Raw genomic sequence first — 17,744 nt, 5'->3', positions numbered from 1 at the left:
TCCTGGTTGCAAAACTTCTAATAGTTTGCCTAATTTCAGTTTGTGACAAAACAAGCAGTGTAGAGAATCATTGTACCATCTCAACTACTGTGAAATATATTTTCAATAACTCAAAATTTGAATTTTGAGCTGTTTGAAGCTGGTGTACAAAAACAAAAGTAAAATACGCAAAAACAAGCCATAAGAACAGGAAGCATAGAAATACCGCACATAGAACAGATGTACAGCTTCTTAGACTTGCTTTCAATGACATATCTATAACTCACGTTTCTATGTCAATTTAGTTCGGTCATATTGCAGGCTTTAGTCACTCCTCCCTAACACCAGACACACAGATAAGAGAGGTCCATGGTTGCTAACATGCTGACTACACCGGCCACACATGCGCCATCATGTTGATTTTGTCTATCCCCACCAGATGCGATCATGACACGTAGGTTAAAATACCAAAATCAACTGTGAATCAATTATATTAATTTCGGGTCAGGACTAAACACATGAAACATTCATGGACATTTAGTTAGCTAACTGTTGCTAGCTAGGTTGTCCTGGGACATGAACATTGGGGGCTCTATTTTCTGCTGGCGTTTAGTCAGTGCAATTGTTAAATGCACGTTCTTTTGCAATTTCGACCTGTTAAAGCTGGCACTCTTCTGTTTTCTAACCCTTGCACCAGGTTTGGTCATTTAGCTTTCTTTTATGAGCTCACCTGCGCTGAGGTGGAAGGGGTGGCAATATTTGAGGTGTGTCCTTAAAAACTTGCGCGAAAGGAACAATTTCAGGTAACGCTGGTGGGGATATGAAATCAACCAAAAGCTGGACAGCGGTAACATGATTGGTTATGGCGTGGATTTTGAGAGCGGAGGCGCAGTCTATTCAGCCATGACGCACAGTGCCCATATGCACATGGAATGCGAAAGATACCATTTTATTTGTCACATGCACCGACTACTATTACCGTGAAATGCTAACTTACAAGCCCTTTCCTCTAGCGGAACCCCCCTCCCCACACAACAACCAGTGAAAGTGCAGGGCGCCAATTTCAAAACAACAAAAATCTCATAATTAAAATTCCTCAAGCATACAAGTATTTTACACCATTTTAAAGATACATTCTCGTTAATCCAGCCACAGTGTCTGATTTCAAAAAGGATTTACAGCGAAAGCACCACAAACAATTATGTTAGGTCACCACCAAGCAACAGAAAAACACAGCCATTTTTCCAGCCAAAGAGAGGAGTAACTTTAGATAAACTTCTCCTTAATGCAACCGCTGTGTCAGATTTTTTTTTTAAACTACAGAGAAAGCAAACCATGCAATAATCTGAGTACAGCCTTTAGACAACAAAGCAGACAAAAAGATACCCGCCATATTGGGTAGTCAACATTACTCAGAAATAGCATTTTAAATATTCACTTATTTTACATGTAGGTAAAAAACCCTTCCATGTAGTCTATATACCTAAAAAACCCTCCATGTAGTATATATGCCTAAAAAACCCTCCATGTAGTATATATGCCTAAAAACCCTCCATGTAGTCTATATGCCTAAAAAACTCTCCATGTAGTCTATATGCCTAAAAAACCCTCCATGTAGTCTATATGCCTAAAAAACCCTCCATGTAGTCTATATGCCTAAAAAACCCTCCATGTAGTCTATATGCCTAAAAAACCCTTCCATGTAGTCTATATGCCTAAAAAAAACTCCATGTAGTCTATATGTCTAAAAAACCCTCCATGTAGTCTATATGCCTAAAAAAACGCCCATGTAGTCTATATGCCTAAAAAAAAACTCCATGTAGGCTATATGCCTAAAAAACCCTCCATGTAGGCTATATACCTATAAAAAAAAACTCCATGTAGGCTATATGCCTAAAAAACCCTCCATGTAGGCTATATACCTAAAAAAAAAACTCCATGTAGTCTTAATGCCTAAAAAACCCTTCCATGTAGTCTATATGCCTAAAAAACCCTTCCATGTAGTCTATATGCCTAAAAAACCCTCCATGTAGTCTATATGCCTAAAAAAACCTCCATGTAGTCTATATGCCTAAAAAACCCTTCCATGTAGTCTATATGTCTAAAAAACCCTTCCATGTAGTCTATATGCCTAAAAATCCTCCATGTAGTCTATATGCCTAAAAAACCCTTCCATGTAGTCTATATGCCTAAAAACCCTCCATGTAGTCTATATGCCTAAAAAACCCTTCCATGTAGTCTATATGCCTAAAAACCCTCCATGTAGTCTATATGCCTAAAAACCCTCCATGTAGTCTATATGCCTAAAAAACCCTCCATGTAGTCTATATGCCTAAAAACCCTTCCATGTAGTCTATATGCCTAAAAAAAAAACTCCATGTAGGCTATATACCTAAAAAAAAAACTCCATGTAGTCTATATGCCTAAAAAACCCTTCCATGTAGTCTATATGCCTAAAAAACCCTTCCATGTAGTCTATATGCCTAAAAAACCCTCCATGTAGTCTATATGCCTAAAAAAACCTCCATGTAGTCTATATGCCTAAAAAAACCCTTCCATGTAGTCTATATGTCTAAAAAACCCTTCCATGTAGTCTATATGCCTAAAAACCCTCCGTGTAGTCTATATGCCTAAAAAACCCTTCCATGTAGGCTATATGCCTAAAAAAAAACTCCATGTAGGCTATATGCCTAAAAAACCCTCCATGTAGGCTATATACCTATAAAAAAAAACTCCATGTAGGCTATATGCCTAAAAAACCCTCCATGTAGGCTATATACCTAAAAAAAAAACTCCATGTAGTCTTAATGCCTAAAAAACCCTTCCATGTAGTCTATATGCCTAAAAAACCCTTCCATGTAGTCTATATGCCTAAAAAACCCTCCATGTAGTCTATGTGCCTAAAAAAACCTCCATGTAGTCTATATGCCTAAAAAACCCTTCCATGTAGTCTATATGTCTAAAAAACCCTTCCATGTAGTCTATATGCCTAAAAATCCTCCATGTAGTCTATATGCCTAAAAAACCCTTCCATGTAGTCTATATGCCTAAAAACCCTCCATGTAGTCTATATGCCTAAAAAACCCTTCCATGTAGTCTATATGCCTAAAAACCCTCCATGTAGTCTATATGCCTAAAAACACTCCATGTAGTCTATATGCCTAAAAAACCCTCCATGTAGTCTATATGCCTAAAAACCCTTCCATGTAGTCTATATGCCTAAAAAAAAAACTCCATGTAGGCTATATACCTAAAAAAAAAACTCCATGTAGTCTATATGCCTAAAAAACCCTTCCATGTAGTCTATATGCCTAAAAAACCCTTCCATGTAGTCTATATGCCTAAAAAACCCTCCATGTAGTCTATATGCCTAAAAAAACCTCCATGTAGTCTATATGCCTAAAAAAACCCTTCCATGTAGTCTATATGTCTAAAAAACCCTTCCATGTAGTCTATATGCCTAAAAACCCTCCGTGTAGTCTATATGCCTAAAAAACCCTTCCATGTAGGCTATATGCCTAAAAAAAATGCCATGTAGGCTATATGCCTAAAAGAACCCTCCATGTAGTCTATATGCCTAAAAAAAACCTCCATGTAGTCTATATGCCTAAAAAACCCTCCATGTAGGCTATATACCTAAAAAACCCTCCATGTAGTCTATATGCCTAAAAAACTCTCCATGTAGTCTATATGCCTAAAAAAAACCTCCATGTAGTCTATATGCCTAAAAAAAAACTTCCATGTAGTCTATATGCCTAAAAAAAACATGTAGTCTATATGCCTAAAAAAAACTCCATGTAGGCTATATACCTATAAAAAAAACTCCATGTAGGCTATATGCCTAAAAAAAAACTCCATGTAGGCTATATGCCTAAAAAACCCTCCATGTAGGCTATATACCTATAAAAAAAACTCCATGTAGGCTATATGCCTAAAAAACCCTTCCATGTAGTCTATATGCCTAAAAAACCCTCCATGTAGTCTATATGCCTAAAAAAAAACATGTAGTCTATATGCCTAAAAAACCCTTCCATGTAGTCTATATGCCTAAAAAAAACTCCATGTAGGCTATATGCCTAAAAACCCTCCATGTAGTCTATATGCCTAAAAAACCCTCCATGTAGTCTATATGCCTAAAAAAACTCTCCATGTAGTCTATATGCCTAAAAAAAAACTCCATGTAGTCTATATGCCTAAAAAACCCTTCCATGTAGTCTATATGCCTAAAAAAACCCTCCATGTAGTATATATGCCTAAAAACCCTCCATGTAGTCTATATGCCTAAAAACCCTCCATGTAGCCTATATGCCTAAAAAACCCTTCCATGTAGTCTATATGCCTAAAAAAACCTCCATGTAGTCTAAATGCCTAAAAAACCCTCCATGTAGTCCATATGCCTAAAAAAAACCTCCATGTAGTCTATATGCCTAAAAACCCTCCATGTAGTCTATATGCCTAAAAACCCCTCCATGTAGTCTATATGCCTAAAAAACCCTCCATGTAGTCTATATGCCTAAAAAAAACTCCATGTAGTCTATATGCCTAAAAAACCCTCCATGTGTAGTCCATGTAGTCTATATGCCTAAAAAACCCTCCATGTAGTCTATATGCCTAAAAAACCCTTCCATGTAGTCTATATGCCTAAAAAAACTCCATGTAGGCTATATGTATGTAGTCTATATGCCTAAAAAACCCTCCATGTATGTAGTCTATATAAAAAACCCTTCCATGTAGTCTATATGCCTAAAAAACCCCTCCATGTAGTATATATGCCTAAAAACCCTCCATGTAGTCTATATGCCTAAAAACCCTCCATGTAGCCTATATGCCTAAAAAACCCTTCCATGTAGTCTATATGCCTAAAAAAACCTCCATGTAGTCTATATGCTATATGCCTAAAAAAACCCTCCATGTAGTCTATATGCCTAAAAACCCTCCATGTAGTCTATATGCCTAAAAACCCCTCAATTTAGTCTATATGCCTAAAAAACCCTCCATGTAGTCTATACGCCTAAAAACAACTCCATGTAGTCTATATGCCTAAAAAAAACTCCATGTAGTCTATATGCCTAAAAAACCCTCCATGTAGTCTATATGCCTAAAAAAAAACTCCATGTAGGCTATATGCCTAAAAAACCCTTCCATGTAGTCTATATGCCTAAAAAAAACTCCATGTAGGCTATATGCCTAAAAACCCTCCATGTAGTCTATATGCCTAAAAAACCCTCCATGTAGTCTATATGCCTAAAAAAACTCTCCATGTAGTCTATATGCCTAAAAAAAAACTCCATGTAGTCTATATGCCTAAAAAACCCTTCCATGTAGTCTATATGCCTAAAAAAACCCTCCATGTAGTATATATGCCTAAAAACCCTCCATGTAGTCTATATGCCTAAAAACCCTCCATGTAGCCTATATGCCTAAAAAACCCTTCCATGTAGTCTATATGCCTAAAAAAACCTCCATGTAGTCTAAATGCCTAAAAAACCCTCCATGTAGTCCATATGCCTAAAAAAACCCTCCATGTAGTCTATATGCCTAAAAACCCTCCATGTAGTCTATATGCCTAAAAACCCCTCCATGTAGTCTATATGCCTAAAAAACCCTCCATGTAGTCTATATGCCTAAAAAAAACTCCATGTAGTCTATATGCCTAAAAAACCCTCCATGTAGTATATATGCCTAAAAACCCTCCATGTAGTCTATATGCCTAAAAAAAACCCATGTAGTATATATGCCTAAAAACCCTCCATGTAGTCTATATGCCTAAAAAACCCTTCCATGTAGTCTATATGCCTAAAAAAACTCCATGTAGGCTATATGCCTAAAAACCCTCCATGTAGTCTATATGCCTAAAAAACCCTCCATGTAGTCTATATGCCTAAAAAAACTATCCATGTAGTCTATATGCCTAAAAAAAACATGTAGTCTATATGCATAAAAAACCCTTCCATGTAGTCTATATGCCTAAAAAACCCCTCCATGTAGTATATATGCCTAAAAACCCTCCATGTAGTCTATATGCCTAAAAACCCTCCATGTAGCCTATATGCCTAAAAAACCCTTCCATGTAGTCTATATGCCTAAAAAAACCTCCATGTAGTCTATATGCCTAAAAAACCCTCCATGTAGTCCATATGCCTAAAAAAACCCTCCATGTAGTCTATATGCCTAAAAACCCTCCATGTAGTCTATATGCCTAAAAACCCCTCAATTTAGTCTATATGCCTAAAAAACCCTCCATGTAGTCTATACGCCTAAAAAAAACTCCATGTAGTCTATATGCCTAAAAAAAACTCCATGTAGTCTATATGCATAAAAAACCCTCCCTATATGTATGTAGGCTATATGCCTAAAAAACCCTCCATGTAGGCTATATACCTATAAAAAAAACTCCATGTAGGCTATATGCCTAAAAAACCCTCCATGTAGTCTATATGCCTAAAAACCCTCCATGTAGTCCATATGCCTAAAAAAAAAACATGTAGTCTATATGCCTAAAAAACCCTTCCATGTAGTTTATATGCCTAAAAAAAACTCCATGTAGGCTATATGCCTAAAAACCCTCCATGTAGTCTATATGCCTAAAAAACCCTCCATGTAGTCTATATGCCTAAAAAAACTATCCATGTAGTCTATATGCCTAAAAAAAAACATGTAGTCTATATGCCTAAAAAACCCTTCCATGTAGTCTATATGCCTAAAAAAACCCTCCATGTAGTATATATGCCTAAAAACCCTCCATGTAGTCTATATGCCTAAAAACCCTCCATGTAGCCTATATGCCTAAAAAACCCTTCCATGTAGTCTATATGCCTAAAAAAACCTCCATGTAGTCTATATGCCTAAAAAACCCTCCATGTAGTCCATATGCCTAAACAAACCCTCGATGTAGTCTATATGCCTAAAAACCCTCCATGTAGTCTATATGCCTAAAAACCCCTCCATTTAGTCTATATGCCTAAAAAACCCTCCATGTAGTCTATACGCCTAAAAAAAACTCCATGTAGTCTATATGCCTAAAAAACCCTCCATGTAGTATATATGCCTAAAAACCCTCCATGTAGTCTATATGCCTAAAAAACCCTCCATGTAGTATATATGCCTAAAAACCCTCCATGTAGTCTATATGCCTAAAAAAACCTCCATGTAGTCTATATGCCTAAAAAACCCTTCCATGTAGTCTATATGCCTAAAAACCCTCCATGTAGTCTGTATGCCTAAAAACCCTCCATGTAGTCTATATGCCTAAAACACCCTCCATGTAGTCCATATGCCTAAAAAAAACTCCATGTAGTCTATATGCCTAAAAAAAACCTCCATGTAGTCTATATGCCTAAAAACCCTCCATGTAGTCTATATGCCTAAAAACCCCTCCATTTAGTCTATATGCCTAAAAAACCCTCCATGTAGTCTATACGCCTAAAAAAAACTCCATGTAGTCTATATGCCTAAAAAACCCTCCATGTAGTATATATGCCTAAAAACCCTCCATGTAGTCTATATGCCTAAAAAACCCTCCATGTAGTATATATGCCTAAAAACCCTCCATGTAGTCTATATGCCTAAAAAAACCTCCATGTAGTCTATATGCCTAAAAAACCTTCCATGTAGTCTATATGCCTATCATGGAACAAGAAATTAGATGATCCAGTGACACTCGTATTTAGAAACATTCAAGTTATGTTCATGTAACATTATTATATTTGTTAAAACATTTTGTTTGATTAAAGAACAAGCCCTTATAGGCTACCCTTACCTTAGCTTATCGTTCTTATCCTGGCCATGCATAGGCCAAATAGCCTATTCATTCAAATGTTTCTAAATGGTCTCCTTTTGCTGTCATGCTTTTGCATTGTTCACAATTCACATAGGCCTATCTGCAGTGCATAGGCTACTCTACTCCACTCGGCTTGTATCCATCCCCATTTCCAAAGAGCTCCTCTTGTCTGGTTACCAAAGACACGCTCCTCCACAAACATATTCAAATTACGGGAGCCTAGTATTTTGTATTTGAAGAGAAGTGCGATGCGTAAAGCCCTATACTTGTTGAAGTCAGTTACAACAATGTTGACTGTCAACACTCCAAACATATTGATCAAACACTGGATGTTTTTTTTTTCAATAGCCAATGCTATTGAATAAACTGTATCAATCCACAATAGACTAGGAAGAGACTATTCTGTGCCCCCAGCCGAACTAGAGTAGATGACAACGCAAAGACCGTCAATAACCGACAGAATTTGGGACAACGGCATGCCGTATTAAGCCATGAAACACTCGGCACACTTATAATTAAGCCAAGCACTCCTCACACTTAGAATTTATTTATTCATCAAAACCCGGCCTTTTCGTGCTAACGCCAGCTATTCCTCTCATAATTACAGCAGTGAAAATAGCAGAAATATTCCTGACCCACCCCTTGACCTATAGCCCTACCGCCAGCGCTAAGATTTACCATTGAATTAGGTTTGTTAAAATAGAGCCCTGGGTTGTTCTTTTACCTATCATATGGTCCTCTTTTTAACAGGTTCTTTGGAGAATTTTGGCCTGGAGTCATACACAATATTCCTGCTTTATTCATCTTCCAATGTGTCTGTTGAGTTCTTCTGACACACACTACCTGCTTGCACTGCGTATGACTCTGTGTATGTGGGTGTGGGTGTACATGGTGTGCGTGCCTGGCGTGTGTGTGCGTTATTCTGTCTTTCCGTCTAGGCCCAAGACTGTCCTCCTGTCTGGGGAGAGGTTGTTTATCTTACGAGTTTAGAAGAGCAGACAATGACATTCATGTTGTTTTGAATTGTTTCCTTCCTCTGTCCTATGAAGTCACCTGACTGAGCCAGTCTCATGACAGCACCATGATCCACCATTATACAACTCAGAGTCACTGTCAGCAGCCCTGTTTTTATACACACTGTTCTGTTCGGTTCCCCTGCCTCTCCCACGAGCCCCCTCTCCCACACACTAGGAGTTCTTGACATCCCTGTCATCGTTAGTTGGTAGGCAGAACCCCACAGGACTTGTGAGTTATTTACCAGCTCAGACACATGTCTCTGTAGTGCAGTTACAGAAGAATCTGGCTAATGCACTTTAAAGGACACAGCTGGCTACAGGAAGTAGATCGAATAGTTGCCAGTCTGCCTCAATGTCAACCCACACAGGCTGTTATATCTGTGACACTCGGTCTGCATCCTCTAAAAGACATTGAAATAGCACACATACAGTACTGTACAAGCTGTAGGCTTATAGTGTAATGTATGTAAATTACGTCCTGTGTCCCCCTTTACTAAGTGTGTTTATCCACTGGGCCAAATATACTAAGATGTCAACCAAACTGGATGATGATTGAATGTGAATGTCAGGTGTTTGCCTGGTGGGTTGGTATCATGTGAGTAAGGTCATATGGTAAAACAAGGCTCATATTGACATTCATGTAAACATATGCTCTTCCTTACCTCCAGTTAGTGTAGTCAGTGGTTTATGAACAGCCCTAATTCACCATCTCCAGTTTAATACACTACTACACCAAGCCAGTCTGAATGCACTACTGAACTACACCAAGCCAGTCTGAATACACTACTGAACTACAACAAGCCAGTCTGAATACACTACTGAACTACACCAAGCCAGTCTGAATACACTACTGAACTACACTAAGCCAGTCTGAATACACTACTGCACTACATCAAGCCAGTCGGAATACACTACTGAACTACACCAAGCCAGACTGAATACACTACTGACCTACACTAAGCCAGACTGAATACACTACTGCACTACATCAAGCCAGTCGGAATACACTACTGAACTACACCAAGCCAGACTGAATACACTACTGCACTACACCAAGCCAGTCTGAATACACTACTGAACTACACCAAGCCAGTCTGAATATACTACTGCACTACACCAAGCGAGTCTGAATACACTACTGAACTACACCAAGCCAGTCTGAATACACTACTGCACTACACCAAGCCAGTCTGAATACACTACTACACTACACCAAGCGAGTCTGAATACACTACTGAACTACACCAAGCCAGTCTGAATACACTACTGAACCACACCAAGCCAGTCTGAATACACTACTGAACTACACCAATCCAGTCTGAATACACTACTGCACTACACCAAGCGAGTCTGAATACACCACTGAACTACACCAAGCCAGTCTGAATACACTACTGAACCACACCAAGCCAGTCTGAATACACCACTGAACTACACCAAGCCAGTCTGAATACACTACTGCACTACATCAAGCCAGTCGGAATACACTACTGAACTACACCAAGCCAGTCTGAATACACTACTGCACTACATCAAGCCAGTCGGAATACACTACTGAACTACACCAAGCCAGTCTGAATACACTCCTACACACGAAGTCCATGTTAATCTCTGAGAGGGGAAGATAAGACAGCAGAGTTTCTCTCCTTCTCATGTGGGACCCAGGAGGACCAGCCAGCACAGTACAAGAGTTTTGATATTCTGTGCTTCTCTTCTGTTTTGTGGTCCTCCAGGTGGAGACGCGGGACACACTGAACAACATAGCGCTCAAGTTTGACACCACACCCAACGAGCTGGTTCAGCTCAACAAGCTGTTCTCCAGAGCCGTCTGCCCTGGCCAGGTGTGAAAACGATTTACTGTACACCCATCACTGGTTTCTTCCTTTCAAAGATCCCTTGGGCAGCACCTTTTTGTTCCAGCCCCACACTAGCACGCCTTATTCAAATAGTCAACTACTGTTGTCACAAACCCCTTGATTAGGTGTGCTAATACTGGGCTGTAACACAAATGTACAGTCCTGGAGGAGTTCCCTGAGGAATGGATTGGGAAACACCAATCTACTACACTCATGCTTGGTGTGTCTCTCTCACTGCATCTATCCTCCATGCCACAACCACTAACACTCACCCACTCCTCATCCCTGCTCTCTCTTCCCACTGATTTTGTCAATGGCATATAATGGTGTCACTACTAACCACTCACAAGAGTTAAAACAATCTGTGTGTTTATTCCACTAAGACATCTGTGTCATGGGAAACAGAGTGTTGAAATCCCTCCAGTCCTCAGGCAATACCATTAAAAAGGTTCAACTTCAGGGGTCCTGTTCATTAGGAGTAAAAAGTTTCATAATGGAAAACAAAAAACAAGCATGTCTTATTGGGCAACGTTCAGATAGTACCCCCCTCCTTTACATAGTTTTGGATTGTTTTGTTCCGTAGCTACAGAACAGAACCCTGATAAAGCCATTTTGCTGGGCTCAATGTCTCCTCTTTTGGTTGTGTCATATTGAACTCTCTCTCTGAGGCTCCAAGTTGCACCCTAAAACATGACAAACAGCCAAAGTTGGTATTTTCCTGGCTTCAGAACCAGAGCCACTCGAATCTACTTAAATGGAGAGTCAAGGCAGGAAGTCTGCAATCACATTGGCAGTCAGAGTCAGTAGCAGCACTCAGCAACATGATGCACAATGCAGGGTTGTTGATGTTGTTTCCAACCAGCCAGCCAGCTCTGGAGGGCTCTCAGCATCTCTCTACTGGGTTCCATGACCAAACACACACACACACACACACACAGGGACCAGAAAAACTCCACTCCTGTTCTGTCCCTTGCTACACTTGTCAGCATTAGCCTGCCATGGCGTCACACTGGGTCTATTCAGTCAGAACACACTCACTACCACTTAACTGTCTGGCCCTGCTCTCAGGGGGACAAGGAGACACAAGTAGGGCCTCTCAAGATCCTTAACGCCAACAACACATGCTAATCTAGTGCTTGAACAACAGACACACTCGCAGGACAATAACTATATTCAACATATCCTATGATGACTTAGTCATATCATAATGAACACTTAAAAACATCAGACACAGTGTGAGATATATTACATCTGATGGTTTTAGGACACGCAAATTGTGCTTTAACTTTTTGTTGTTTGTCTGTCTTGGGATCATGCTGAATCATGCTGAAAACATATTTTCATAGTCACTTCTGTCTTTGCATGTATGTTCCTTTTTCTGTGTGTCGGCCTGTTTAAATCCAGACATGGATTGTGTTTGCAGGTTCTGTATGTTCCTGATCCTGAGCACATATCCAGTGTGGGGAGCTCCCCTTCCCTTAGCCCCATCAGCCCTCTGTCTCCCACCTCCTCAGAAGCTGACTTAGAGAAGGTATGTTAGCATTCCCACATGCACTCACAATCAACGCTCCCTTCACCATGTGTCTGCTCACAAGCACGCACACACATACGTACAACACCTATCATAGAGTGAGATAGAAGGCTTTATCAGAAATCCTGCATAAATATCTTATCACAAATCCGATTTAAAATGTAAAGGACCAACTCTCATACTGTCCAGACAATAAGCCGGTGCGTTATGTTTTATGAGCAGAATAGGTTTGTAATGTACTAATTCTCCATTGATAGCTGACCTACAGTATACAGATATGATGTATGGCTCTGGCTCCAGGTAATAGAATGGCACTTTGTTCTGCCCATTAAGCAATAGTTAGAGTGATGTTAGGTTAACTTCCCTCACACTTCCCTGCTCTGGGGCGGTGATAGCTGAAATGCCACTGCTTTTACTGTACCATTTAGTCTCCATTTATAGAAACATGCAGCCAATAAAGACACAGTTAGTTTGTTATTTATTGAACGGTTTTGTTGACAACCTCAGTATATAAGAGGGAATAATGTGTTAGTTGAGTGCTGACCAGGGGAGGGACAGGGGATCAAATATCTGCAGGTTTTCACTGTTCCAGCAACTCTGTAACCATGTCAGTGCAGTATAGTTTGGGAAAATGCCCATAAGTGTGGTTGGTTCTAGCAGTTCTGGAATCAGGCCTATCTAGTCCTCTGTAAAGGAATACTGAAAGCTGACATGTTCCACTGTTCTCAGGTCAGGAGTGTCACCCTCCTGCTCCATAGATTGCCCTCTCAAACCCTGTCCCACCCACCCTGTCCCAGGTGGTCTCCATGGCGACCAGGCACTGTTTTGTCAGAATGTTATCATAAAATGGGTTCCTCTGCTACTGCTGCCTTGCCAAACTAGCTGCATAAATTCAACACTACTCAGGCTGAAAGAAGGATCTCGTTCGTTAGTTTATTTAGCGCTTATCTATTTAGGTCATGCCTATAAGAACAGGAGCCTATTTCTTGGCTCTCAGCGGAGGACGAGGATCTGAGGGAGAAGGGCTGTGTGTGACTGTGGAGAAATTAAGCCTTTTAGTGTGATGCTCTGTCTGATATTTAGAGAAACTAATGAACGGAGCTCATTCTCTCAGATGACCAGCAAGACAGCCTGCATGTCCCAAATGGCACCCTATGCCCTATGTAGTGCAATGCTTTTGACCAGAGCGCTATATGGGCCTTGGTCAAAAGTAGTGCACTACATAGGGAATAGGGTTCCATTTGGAATGCGTACAGCAGTTATTCCAGAGAGAGGAAGCATGATGTGTTTCTAGGACAGACAGGGGAGGGTAAATCACCTCAACAGGACGTGGAGTAAAGATCCAGCATGGTTTTCAAGGTAGAGGAGGAAGGACCTTAATAAGCACAATGCTTTTTCTAAACCTCAATGATCTTTTAATTATAAAACCCTTTTTGTTGCTACACACACAGGAGGTTGGTGGCACCTTAATTGGGGAGGACAGACTCGTGGTAATGGCGGAATTCTGTCCGTTCCAGACATTATTATGAGCCGTCCTCCCCTTAGCAGGCTCCACTGGCCGCACAGAACAGGCTGTAATGTCTGGCAGGCATGAAATGTCATGGCTGGCTAGCCATCGTGCTGGCATTCGAATCTCACGCTGTGACCGTAGCCAGCCTAGCTCACTGTCCTCCAGACCTCTCCCTGTCCTATCCTGTTCTGTTGTGTCCTGGCACCCTCACTTCCTTCCTTCTGTTGCACAGAACAGAGTAGGCCTCTATTTTTAGGGCCAGGGAAAGTAGGACTAGTGTAAATTACCTGCCTAACCCGCTGCAGGGTGGCTGGTGCCCAATGGGCTGGTGCCAAACTACAGCTGCTCAGGTAACCCAGCCCGGACCTTGGGGTTTCACCTCTACTCTGCCACCTTGCCAACATCCTCCTGTCTTTGTAAGAGAATCAGGATGAAAGATTCAAGGGATGCATCCCATGAATTTACAGTATATGTTTGTTCTGCTCATGGTTGCAGAACATGGACATGTCCACATGGGGGAGCTGTGGTTAAATCTTCCACAGTATTCCACTTCTAGCCTTCTACTCTCTCTCTCTGCCTTTGATGTCCAGTCTACATTGCAGCCTGTCTGCAAGGCCATACAGTACAGGACGGAAGCTCAGGCCATTGGCAGGCAGGTGGTTTGTCCTGAAGGGGTCTGGGAAGGAGTGAATTCCTTGTCCTAGTCACTAGTCATTCTATTCTGTTGTTTTCTATTGTAGTGTAAATAGCACTGGATGTTATGGAGTGTTAATATATGGGGTCAAACTTTCTGCTAAAAGAGTCCCTCGGTCTTCCTCACTGCACTAAAGATCCTCATGAATCATTATAGCAGTGTTCCCCAACTAGCAGGTGGTTTTGGTTTTGTTGGGGTTTTTTGCCACAAGTTTTCTGAGCCAAAAATATACAGTACCAGTACCAGTCTAAAGTTTGGACACACCTACTCATTCAATGGTTTTTCTTTATTTTTTTATATTTTCTACATTGTAGAATAATAGTGAAGACATCAAAACCATGAAATAACACATATGGAATCATGTAGTAACCAGAACGGTGTTAAACAAATCAATGTTTGTGCTTAGTGGGACAAATGACCCAATGACTGTGTAAGGGCAATTTGACCAACAAGGAAAATTATGGAGTGCTGCATCAGATGACCTGGCCTCCAGGTCACCTCAACCCAATTGAGATAATTTGTGCATCCAACCTCTACCAAATTGAGATAGTTTGGGATGATTTGGAAAAGCAGCCAACAAGTGCTCAGCATATGTGGGAACTCCTTCCAGACTGTTGGAAAAGCATTCCAGGTGAAGCTGGTTGAGAGAATGCCAAGAGTGTGCAAAGTTGTTATGAAGGCAAAGGGTGGATGCTTAGAATAATCTAATTTGTTTAACACATTTTTGGTTATTATATGATTCCATATGTGTTATTTCAGAGTTTTAATGTCTTCACTATTATTCTACAGTGTAGAAAATAGTACAACATTTAGAAAAACCCTGGGATGAGTAGGTGTGTCCAAACTCTGGAGTGGTACTGCATAAATATATAATTTTTAAAATGTTCATTGTTGGATGTAAAAGTGATTTGAATTTTGGAAATCTGTTCCCAAATATTCCCATGCACAATAGAGAGACATATGTGATCATATACAAACAATAATCATTTATTGGATTTATATAGCTCTTTTCTACCAACTGAGGTACTCAACGCGCTTTGCATATACTGAACAAAAATATCAACGCAACATGAAACAATTTCTAAGATTTTACTGAGTTAAAGTTCCCATAAGGAAATCCGTCAACTTAAATAAATTCATTAGGCCCTAATCTACGGATTTCACATGACTGGGAAAACAGATATGCATCTGTTGGTCACAGATACAGATAAAGTTTACATACTCTTAGGTTGGAGTCATTAAAACTCGTTTTTCAACCACTCCACAAATTTCTTGTTAACAAACTATAGTTTTGGCAAGTCGGTTAGGACATCTACTTTGTGCATGACATAAGTAATTTTTCCAACAATTGTTTACAGACAGATTACTTCACTTATAATTCACTGTATCACAATTCCAGTGGGTCAGAAGTTTACATACACTAAGTTGACTGCCTTTAAACAGCTTGGAAAATTCCAGAAAATGATGTCATGGCTTTAGAAGTTTCTGATAGGCTAATTGACATTGTTTGAGTCAATTGGAGGTGTACCTGTGGATGTATTTCAAGGCCTACCTTCAAACAAAGTACCTCTTTGCTTGACATCATGGGAAAATCAAAAGAAATCAAAATAATTGGAGACCTCCACAAGTCTGGTTCATTCAGGGAGCAATTTCCAAACGCCTGAGGGTACCACGTACATCTGTACAAATGATAGTACGCAAGTATGAACACCACGGGACCACACATCCGTCATACCGCTCAGGAAAGAGACACGACCTGTCCCCAAGAGATGAACGTACTTTGGTGCAAAATGTGCAAATCAATCCCAGAACAACAGCAAAGGACCTTGTGAAGATGCTGGAGGAAACGGGTACAAAAGTATCTCTATATCCACAGTAAAACGAGTCCTATATCGACATAACCTGAAAGGTTCTTCAGCAAGGAAGAAGCCACTGCTCCAAAACCGCCATTAAAAAAAAGCCAGACTACGGTTTGCAACTGCACATGGGGACAAAGATCGTACTTTTTGGAGATATGTCTTCTGGTCTGATGAAACAAAAATAGAACTGTTTGGCCATAATGACCATCGTTATGTTGGGAGGAAAATGTGGGAGGCTTGCAAGCCGAAGAACACCATCACAACCGTGAAGCATCATGTTGTGGGAGTGATTGGCTGCAGGAGGGACTGGTGTACTTCACAAAATAGATGGCATCATGAGGTGGGAAAATTATGTGGATATACTGAAGCAACATCTCAAGACATCAGTCAGGAAGTAAAAGCTTGGTCGCAAATGGGTCTCCAAATGGACAATGACCCCAAGCATACTTCCAAAGTTGTGGCAAAATGGCTTAAGGACAACAAAGTCAAGGTATTGGAGTGGCCATTACAAAGCCCTGACCTCAATCCTATAGAAAATTTGTTTGGCAGAACTGAAAAATTGTGTGTGAGCAAGGAGGCCTAAAAACTTGACTCAGTTACACCAGCTCTGTCAGGAGGAATGGGCCAAAATTCACCCAACTTATTGTGGGAAGCTTGTGGAAGGCTACCCAAAACGTTTGACCCAAGTTAAACAATTTAAAGGCAATGCCAATCAAATACTAATTGAGTGTATGTAAACTTCTGACCCACTGAGAATGTGATGAAAGAAATAAAAGCTGAAATAAATTATTCTCTCTACTATTATTCTGACATTTCACATTCTTAAAATTAAGTGGTGATCCTAACTGACTTAAGACAGGGAATTTGTACTAGGATTAAATGTCAGGAATTGTGAAGAACTGAGTTTAAATGTATTTGCCTAATGTGTATGTAAACTTCCGACTTCAGCTCTATTAAAAAAATAATTTTAAAGTAGGGGCGTGCATAAGTATCTGGTGTGAGAGCTATTTGCCTCATGCAGTGCGACACATCTCCTTCATATAGGGTTGTTCAGGCTGTGGATTGTGGCCTGTGGAATGTTGTCCCACTCCTCTTGAATGCGAAGTTAATGGATATTGGCGGGAACTGGAACACGCTGTCATACACGTCGATCCAGAGCATCCCAAACATGCTCAATGGGTGACATGTCTAGTGAGTATGCAGGCCATTGAAGACCTGGGACATTTTCAGCTCACAGGAATTGTGTACAGATCCTTGCGACATTATCATGTTGAAACATGAGGGGATGGCAGCGGATGAATGGCACGACAATGGGCCTCAGGGTCTCATCACAGTATCTCTGTGCATTCAAATTCATGTTAAATTCTCTGGCAACAAATATGGTGGACATTCCTGCATTCAACATGCCAATTGCACTCTCCCTCAACACTTGAAACATCTGTGGCATTGTGTTCTGTGACAAAACTGCACATTTTAAAGGAGCCTTTTATTGTCCCCAGCACAAGCTGTACCTGTGTAA

General features: G+C 40.4%; 1 protein-coding gene across 4 annotated transcripts in view; it reads left to right on the top strand.

Moving 5' to 3' along the window:
• LOC139391226 (oxidation resistance protein 1-like) overlaps positions 1-17,744 on the top strand; it is a 186,832-nt gene that overhangs the window by 140,044 nt on the left and 29,044 nt on the right. For all 4 annotated transcript variants that reach the window (XM_071138873.1, XM_071138856.1, XM_071138866.1 and 1 more), the window contains 2 exons: positions 10,509-10,616; positions 12,055-12,162. In XM_071138873.1, coding sequence (XP_070994974.1) covers positions 10,509-10,616; positions 12,055-12,162 — 216 coding nt within the window. The remainder of the gene's footprint in view (positions 1-10,508; positions 10,617-12,054; positions 12,163-17,744) is intronic.

The sequence above is a fragment of the Oncorhynchus clarkii genome, chromosome 3 (genome assembly GCF_045791955.1).
Source record: "Oncorhynchus clarkii lewisi isolate Uvic-CL-2024 chromosome 3, UVic_Ocla_1.0, whole genome shotgun sequence".
In the NCBI taxonomy this organism is placed as follows: Eukaryota; Metazoa; Chordata; class Actinopteri; order Salmoniformes; family Salmonidae; genus Oncorhynchus; species Oncorhynchus clarkii.
Note: the sequence above shows the minus strand (reverse complement) of the source record. Positions and strands in the feature narration are given on the sequence as shown.